General features: G+C 45.6%; 2 protein-coding genes across 2 annotated transcripts; both read right to left on the bottom strand.

The window, feature by feature from the left end:
• Positions 1–656: 656 nt before the first annotated feature.
• LOC109747325 (large ribosomal subunit protein uL6m) lies at positions 657–2,951 on the bottom strand. The gene is made up of 2 exons (XM_045227359.2): positions 2,716–2,951; positions 657–1,214 (listed from the first exon to the last, which is right to left on the bottom strand). The coding sequence occupies exon 2, from the start codon at positions 1,163–1,165 to the stop codon at positions 851–853; it is 315 nt and encodes a 104-aa protein (XP_045083294.1). The 5' UTR covers positions 1,166–1,214; positions 2,716–2,951; the 3' UTR covers positions 657–850.
• A 1,104-nt stretch (positions 2,952–4,055) lies between these two features.
• On the bottom strand, positions 4,056–6,190 carry LOC109747319 (uncharacterized). The gene is made up of 9 exons (XM_020306400.4): positions 5,741–6,190; positions 5,550–5,621; positions 5,356–5,430; positions 5,154–5,240; positions 4,973–5,042; positions 4,773–4,864; positions 4,634–4,675; positions 4,440–4,520; positions 4,056–4,325 (listed from the first exon to the last, which is right to left on the bottom strand). Exons 1-9 carry the CDS (start codon positions 5,774–5,776, stop codon positions 4,242–4,244), a joined length of 639 nt encoding a protein of 212 aa, XP_020161989.1. The 5' UTR covers positions 5,777–6,190; the 3' UTR covers positions 4,056–4,241.
• Positions 6,191–8,823: the final 2,633 nt, after the last annotated feature.

Genomic DNA, 8,823 nt, shown 5'->3' with positions numbered 1-8,823 from the left:
TAGTAGTTGAATTTGCTACATTTGAATTATATGTTTCAAATGAAGTACTCGTTGAAGTATAGTTTTATATCTCCACTTTGCATCATCTATTGGAGTTGCTCTTTTACATCTTCAATATACATCATCTCTTGGAGTTGCTTCTTTTTAGAGATGTAAAATGCATTTTTTAGAGATGTAAAGCTCCAGATTTGTTTCATCTATTGGTGATGCTCTAATTCGGCAGCTCTCCTTCTCTTTTCCAATGAAGCAAAGATCCTCCAAGGCCGACTTGAAAAAGAAAAATTCAACCTCAAGCAGCAGCTTCAACGAAAACCCTATCACAAAGCATACCGTGGATTATTCACGAAGAACAAAGATCATAGCAAGGTACTCCCTCTGTTATGAATTATAAGATGTTCTAACTTTTTTCTAAATCAGATGTACATAGACACGTTTTGTGTGTTTATTCACTCATTTCAGACCATATATAGTCCATATTGAAATATCTAAAATATCATAATTCGAAACAGGGGTGCTAGTAGCTAGCTATTAATATTGTGTAGAGAAAAGATGGAGTTGTGGCAGCAACAAACACATTGAACTATTGAAGATACGTCACATCTAGCCAGCTCAAAACAAAACAAAAAAGTTGGAATCCGCCGATCCACCCCACGGTATGCAAGTCATATACAACAAATTCATCAGACGTTTCACATACGTCGCATACAGAGTATTATTACTAGGTCCAGCCTGGTACCGGGGCCTGCCAAAATCCGGCACAGAGAAAACCACATGAAATCTGCGGAACCACAAATGCAGCGCGGCGTCTTAACAACAGGCTAGAAGTCAAATGGGGAAGCTCACCCATGTGTTACTTCTTCTGCTGCTTCTTCCCCGGCTTCAGCTTTATGACCTCATCGATGTACAGTATGCCCTTCCCCTTGTACACTTCCGGAGGTTTACTGCTTCGGACGGCTCCCGCGAAATGGTGCACCCTGTGCTTGTCGATGCCAGTGCAGCATATTATGTTGGGTTTGAAGCAGAAGACACGGACGGTGGGTGGAGCGGTGAACTGCACCTCGTGGCTGTAGCCAAGTTTCAGAAACAACTCACGGCCTCCTTGCTCTGTCCTTGCTTTGAAACCAACTCCGACAAGCTTCAGGAACCGAAAGAACTTGGATTCCATTGCAACAAGGGAAGTTCGTCTGAGGATGAACTGTTTGATTCCGGCTTACCTTCACAAAACAAGGACAAAAGGTACATCACAAAACTGAGCAGTCATGTAAACAAACAGGAGTATGATCATGCTGCAAGTACTGACAATTTGATATTATATAAGACAGTATTTAGATAAATTATTTTCAGAACACCGCAAGAGATTCAGTAGAATACATATGAGTTCATCACATAATCTCTTATTGCAAAGGATGAACTGTAACAATTAAACAACTCTTATACTGAAATAACCGCAGGATGAAACACCGACTCAAAACTCTGAAGCCCTACTCGGTTCCTCGACTATTGAAGATGGGGGTTCACGATGCCATATATTGAGTCAGGTTAGACACAAAGTAGCAAGTCTTACAGGGTGAACTCCCTTGTAGGGAACAATTGGTTGAAAAGAACTGACCACAGAACAAAGTTTGTGTCTATGTCAAACAGTGGAAGGTACTACACATGTTCTATTTGGGTCTTATCTCGATGCCAAATTTTCTGTGAAATTATATGCGTGATTTAGGAATTCCAAATAGGTTTGCATCTGTGAGTTGGACTCCGGACAACTCAAAACAAGATTTTACTGAAAAAAATTGATATCAATGTCAAATTGTTGCTATGCATAAAATTGCTTGCTTCTTACAACATTGGAAGAGCTATTGAAAGGAGAGGAATGGACTAATTAGTCAACTCAACAAGTAGGCTTGGAAGGCCCAATGAAGTTGATTCAGGAGTAGCGGGTGTTGGGTCAAATCATGTTCATAGTTTGTTTCCTGTTGTATTCCGCTTCTTTGCTGCTCAACATGGATGCTGAGTGATGATAACCCAGTCTCCCTCCAATGATAACTATATTTAGCTTTGATGCAAAGCTGATCAACGCCTTCCATATAAACAGTAAATGCCAAAGGATTTTACTTCCAAGGAAATGTGCAAAACAGAAGCAAGCAATTGCAGCTAGGAATTTAGAGATGGGGGTGTCAGGGCAGTGAAATCGCCAATTCTCACGCGCATTGCTACACTGGACACGGGCTAACACAGCGGTATCGATAGCATCTGCCTAAATAGACTACCGATGGGATTAATTGATCATACATTATAAGAAAATCTTGGCTTTTGACAAGCCAAAAGACATACACATACATACCACTGTTCAAAGCCACTTGGGCACTAAACCTGAAAAAACTATCGTGCCTCCTTCAGAAACAGCCCAAAACTAACTGCAAAAATGATGTGAAAATCTGTAGGTTGACCATGAGCTCGCGATGTTCACGCCTAGGCGGGTAATTGTTGAATTATACTAGCGCGGAAAACACGGAGCATCCACACTTGATTCACTGTCCACTAGGCCCTAGGCGTGCCGCGTCAAGGAACGTCACAGACAAATTCACAGAGCGGGTGATCCCCGGCGAAAATGGGCGTGGCTAAACAAATGGTAGGAGGAGCCGGCGGATCGAGCAGGGAGGGGGACGCGGGGGGGGGGGGGGGGGGGGGGGGGGGGGGTGGGGGTGGTAATCGGCGCACCTGGGCTGCGAAACCCCTCGAGGAGGTCGTCCTCGCCGATGCCGCGAGCACCCACGGCGGAGGCCGGCGCCCGCGCTCCCTTCGCGTGCCCCGAGTGGCCCTCGTCGGCTCCGAACCAACCGCCGCCGCGCGCCGAGTCGTCGCCGAACTAGGGTTAGGAAGCTCTTGTGCGCGGCCTGGGTGGTGCTCGCCGCTGTGGGTGGGTCTAGGCCGGAACCATTTGCGTTTAAGGTTTCGGCCCATTGCAGTTGTGGCAAGTTTTTCTTTAGGATTTTTTTATTTTTTTATTGAAGATGCAGTCGTGGCATCTCTCAAAAAGAGAGAATGCAGTAGTGGCAAGTACTATAATTTCAATTTGTTTTGCTAATCCCTCCGTCACATTTTTCCTAAATTATAGAGGTAGTTTTGACGGAGGGAGTAGTAGAGTACTATAATTTCGTCAAAGCCATGCCTATGCATGAAAAAAAAAACCAAAGCATCAAATGCGCAATGGACAAACTACGGCAATGACCTTTTCCGTACCAACTTTCTCATGAAACCACAAGGACGACAAGTTTCTTCAACGGCAACGCCTTCAAGAAGGAAGCGACGATCAAGCGCCGCCGTCATCGGATCCAACCATCAAAGGCTAGATTCTAGGTTTTCACCTTAAAGAATCGGTCTGACCGTATCCGAGCAATGCCTCCAACAAGGTCACGACGCCAAAACATCGCCATTGCCAGGTATAACCAACTTTACTACCCCCTCCATCACATAATCTAGTGTTATAAACACTCTTATGTTATGAGATAGAGGGAGTACTTCCCTGTGTTGAAGGAGTATATTTTAGACGCGAACCAATTTACAGTTAGATGGTTAGAAGGATAGGGGAGAATAGAGCACCTGATGATGAGGTGCTCCTGATGCACCTCGGTCGTTGGTTCCAGGATCGAATGGACAACATTTGGTCAATGCGAGTTTTGCAGAACATTCTCGAAATGACGCTGGGATCCACATACTGTGAATGTTGCCCATTGGATCTGGCAGGGATGCTATCAAAGCACCTAAGATGAGATGCTACTGGAGCACCTGATATTCTCCCAGTAGGACGGTGGTAACCCCAGTCCATCAGGGTTTAAGTTCTAAATTTGACACTGATGCTCGCATTTTTTTGGATTTATTCCAGGTCTTTCGGCTATGTATGTTTAGCGGGAGGGGACTTTTCCGTCGACAACGAAGGCATCTGTTACGACTTCATCAATCTAAGATAATGTGTCGGCTCAGTCTCTCAGAGGTGCTCGTATGGATAGGGCGCGCGTGAATGCGTTCATGGGGAAAATGTATTCATTTTCTTGTGCTACTTTTGTTTTCATCGTCATGGATTGGGGTTTCGGTCTGAGTGATTGTTGGCTAGTAGTAGTACTACATAAAAGAAACGGGTTTAAGTTACATTACACCTCGATCATGCTCGTCATAACTAGTGCACGATAAAACAGTAGTCCTTTTACAGCAAACTCGAGACAGCTTGTTCGAAAAATACAATCCAGCTAGGAATTCACTTCCAGCGATTCTCTAATGAGCTTCTCCGTGAGCTCCCTCGGAAGCCCTCGGACACCGTCCGCCGTACCGACCTGCGCAACAAATCAAAATGGCAATGGAATCAGAAGGGTCAAGTGGATTTGCAGTCTGTCTGTCCTCTGTTTTCAAAGCAGGAGCTCTGGGGCCGTATAGATGAATCTGCTCACCAGTTCCTTGATGAAGGGCAGCACCGATGGATGCGTCAGCTTGAGCCCCCCGGCCACGCAGGTCATGTCTCCTTCCTTCACCTGCAACACGCGCCATCCAAGAAAAAAAGGATTCAATCTTATTCACCAGCCGTTTTCCATGCTTCTTTTAGTTCAGACTTCAGAGGCTGTGATAAATCGAGAGCTTTACTTACGACTTCCTCGATGAACTCGACAGGTATGTGGTGGAAACAGATCTGCAGACCAAAGCTTGATTACTCGTCTCAGTCTCTTTTGCCTTACAAGGAGGCAGCTCTATCTGCTACTAGTTCAGTTGGGAAATGCTGCAGCTACCTCGGGTATATCCCAACCCCCTTTTGTAGCGCCGGTGCTCAGGTTGGTCAGGAGAACGTAGTTCACTGCCAATGCTCGATCACCCGAGTACGCTGTCACAACCACGTGGCACGAAGCAATTTGTTAGCCATATATATGCACATCACACTTCATCACACGCATATACACACAAGGAGAAGATGAGAAAGCTCGTTCGTTACCCTTGATGAATTCCCTGGCTTCTTCCATGCTCCTCGGCCTCTCCCTTATCACCCCTTTACTCACCACAACCTTCACCGAGCAGAGAATAATGGTGTTCAGACTCATTCGGATGTCCACACTGACAACCTCGTGCAACTATGGTTTATGCCTGAAACTGAATTGCCGAATTGATGTCCATACCTGGTCCGAAGTGATCAGAAGGGTAGGCGGATCTCTGATGTCTCGATCAGCACAGCCGTCGACCAGATTCAGTTTAATGGCGTCGGCCTATACATCCCAAGAAACGTCAGGGATTGGAGTATCACAAAGTTCAAAGCAAACTACAAGAAGCATCAAGTCATTCTGTTATGTTTTGTAGCAGCTGGTTGGTAGGTACTCCTACCTTGGCTTCGGCCAAGGCCTTGACCAGCTCCTCCGGCTTCTCCCTCCTGATGGCCCTCTCGTCGATGTCAGCGCTCTGGCAGCACACACACACACACACACACACACACACACCAAATACCCACTCCATCAGCAAGCAGGTAAAGAGGACGAGGTGAATCTAGAAGCTTGATTGGTAAGTGGAGGGTACTCGACCATGGTGGCGAACTCGTATCCCATGTCTGACAGGATCGCGCGGCGCGCCGGGGACGACGACCCGAGTATGATCTTGAAGAAATCCCATGAAAAAGCAAGTGGCTTAGAGGAGATGAAGCGCGGCCAATAATCGACGGATACTGTTATGCAAATACAGAGAGAGACCGTAGGTTGGTAAGAGATATGTATACCTTGAATGATGGGGAGTTGTTGGAGCTGGAAGCCATGTCTGGTTCTTCTCTCGCGGAGCTCAGCTGAGGATTCTGAACCGTGCGGAGGCTCTGATCCGAGGCTGTTAAATAATCCTGCTGCTTTCTTGGATTCCAAGTATCCAAGCCTCGAGCTGATTAGAGTTGGAAGTACTACAACTTGATAATTATAACAAAGGGGGATTAAGGGTTGATCATCGGTACTAATTTATTTAGTGCTTTTGACGGTTGACCAGTGTACGCGGCAACGTGGAGTGGAGTGCGGCATGAGACTTTTCCTGGAACGTTCTCCAGTGCTCCCTTCCTTTTTATTTGTCCGCATATTAATTTTACAGTTTGCCTAATTCACATCCAGATGTTTTTTAAGGATGTCACATCTAAGCTCTCACAAATACACAACAACAAGAAACAAAAAAAAAACTAAGACAAAAAAAACATAGACCACAAAAATAGTAGACATGAAAGTTAGATGTGACATAACTATGTCACATCTAGATGTGTTCTAAACAGACCCTTAATTTTAACTGAAATCAAACTTCATTACATTTGACCAAGTTTTTTTTAAATATGAACATTTACAATAAAAAATCTATATGATGTGAAAGCATATTCAATTAATGATATTGATTTGGTAAAAGATAGAAGATTTTCTACCTTCTAACTACTTTTTTACTAAAGCATATCCTCGCAAAAAAATGTCAAGCATAAAGCGGAGGCTCATATTGAAGGAAATATGCCCTAGAGGCAATAATAAAGTTATTATTTATTTCCTTATATCATGATAAATGTTTATTATTCATGCTAGAATTGTATTAACCGGAAACATGATACATGTGTGAATACATAGACAAACAGAGTATCACTAGTACCTCTAGTTGACTAGCTCGTTGATCAAAGATGGTTATGTTTCCTAGCCATAGACAAAGAGTTGTCATTTGATTAACGGGATCACATCATTAGGAGAATGATGTGATTGACTTGACCCATTCCGTTAGCTTACCACTCGATCGTTTAGTATGTTGCTATTGCTTTCTTCATGACTTATACATGTTCCTATGACTATGAGATTATGCAACTCCCATTTACCGGAGGAACACTTTGTGTTCTACCAAACCTCACAACGTAACTGGGTGATTATAAAGGTGCTCTACAGGTGTCTCCGAAGGTACTTGTTGGGTTGGCGTATTTCGAGATTAGGATTTGTCACTCTGATTGTCGGAGAGGTATCTCTGGGCCCACTCGGTAATGCACATCACTTAAGCCTTTCAAGCATTGCAACTAATGAGTTAGTTGCGGGATGATGTATTACGGAACGAGTAAAGAGACTTGCCGGTAACGAGATTGAACTAGGTATTGAGATACCGACGATCGAATCTCGGGCAAGTAACATACCGATGACAAAGGGAACAACGTATGTTGTTATGCGGTTTGGCCGATAAAGATCTTCATAGAATATGTGGGAGCCAATATGAGCATCCAGGTTCCGCTATTGGTTATTGACCGGAGACGTGTCTCGGTCATGTCTACATAGTTCTCGAACCCGTAGGGTCCACACGCTTAAAGTTCGATGACGGTTATGTTATGAGTTTATGTGTTTTGATGTACCGAAGGTAGTTCGGAGTCCCGGATGTGATCACGGACATGACGAGGAGTCTCGAAATGGTTGAGACGTAAAGATCAATATATTGGACGACTATGTTTGGACACCGGAATGATTCCGGGAGGTTTCGGACATTTATCGGAGTACCGGGGGTTACCGGAACCACCCCCCCGGGAAGCTATTGGGCCTTATGGGCCTTAGTGGAAAGGAGAGAGGGAGGCCAGGAGGTGGCGCGCGGCCCCCCTTGCCCCAATCCGAATTGGGAAAGGGAAGGGGGCGGCGGCCCCCCTTCTCCTTCCTTCTCTCCACCTCCTCCTTCCCCCTTCTCCTACTTGGAATAGGAAAGGGGGGCCAAACCTACTTGGAGTAGGATTACCCCCCCTTGGGCGCGCCTCTCCCCTTGGCCGGCCCTCTCCTCCTCATCCCCCTTATATACGGAGGAGAGGGGCACCCCATAGACAACAATTGATCTCTTGGATCTTTTAGCCGTGTGTGGTGCCCCTCTCCACCATAGTCCACCTCGATAATATCGTAGCGGTGCTTAGGCGAAGCCCTGCGTCGGTAGAACATCATCATCGTCACCACGCCGTCGTGCTGACGGAACTCTCCCTCAAAGCTCGGCTGGATCGGAGTTCGAGGGACGTCATCGAGTTGAACGTGTGCAGAACTCGGAGGTGTCGTGCGTTCGGTACTTGATCGGTCGGATCGTGAAGACGTACGACTACATCAACCACGTTGTGCTAACGCTTCCGCTTTCGGTTTACGAGGGTACGTGGACACACTCTCCCCTCTCGTTGCTATGCATCACCATGATCCTGTGTGTGCGTAGGATTTTTTTTTGAAATTACTACGTTCCCCAACAGTGGCATCCGAGCCTGGTTTTACGCGTTGATGTTATATGCACGAGTAGAACACAAGTGAGTTGTGGGCATACAAGTCATACTGCTTACCAGCATGTCACACTTTGGTTCGGCGGTATTGTTGGATGAAGCGGCTCGGACCGACATTACGCGTACGCTTACGCGAGACTGGTTCTACCGACGTGCTTTGCACACGGGTGGCTGGCGGGTGTCAGTTTCTCCAACTTTAGTTGAACCGAGTGTAGCTACGCCCGGTCCTTGAGAAGGTTAAAACAACACTAACTTGACGAACTATCGTTGTGGTTTTGATGCGTAGGTAAGAACGGTTCTTGCTCAGCCCGGAGCAGCCACGTAAAACTTGCAACAACAAAGTAGAGGACGTCTAACTTGTTTTTGCAGGGCATGTTGTGATGTGATATGTTCAAGGCATGATGCTATATTTTATTGTATGAGATGATCATGTTTTGTAACCGAGTTATCGGCAACTGGCAGGAGCCATATGGTTGTCGCTTTATTGTATGCAATGCAATCGCCCTGTAATTGCTTTACTTTATCACTAAGTGGTAGCGATAGTCGTAGAAGCAATAGTTGGCGAGACGACAACG

Source organism: Aegilops tauschii, chromosome 4 (genome assembly GCF_002575655.3).
Source record: "Aegilops tauschii subsp. strangulata cultivar AL8/78 chromosome 4, Aet v6.0, whole genome shotgun sequence".
NCBI classification, from domain to species: Eukaryota; Viridiplantae; Streptophyta; class Magnoliopsida; order Poales; family Poaceae; genus Aegilops; species Aegilops tauschii.
Note: the sequence above shows the minus strand (reverse complement) of the source record. Positions and strands in the feature narration are given on the sequence as shown.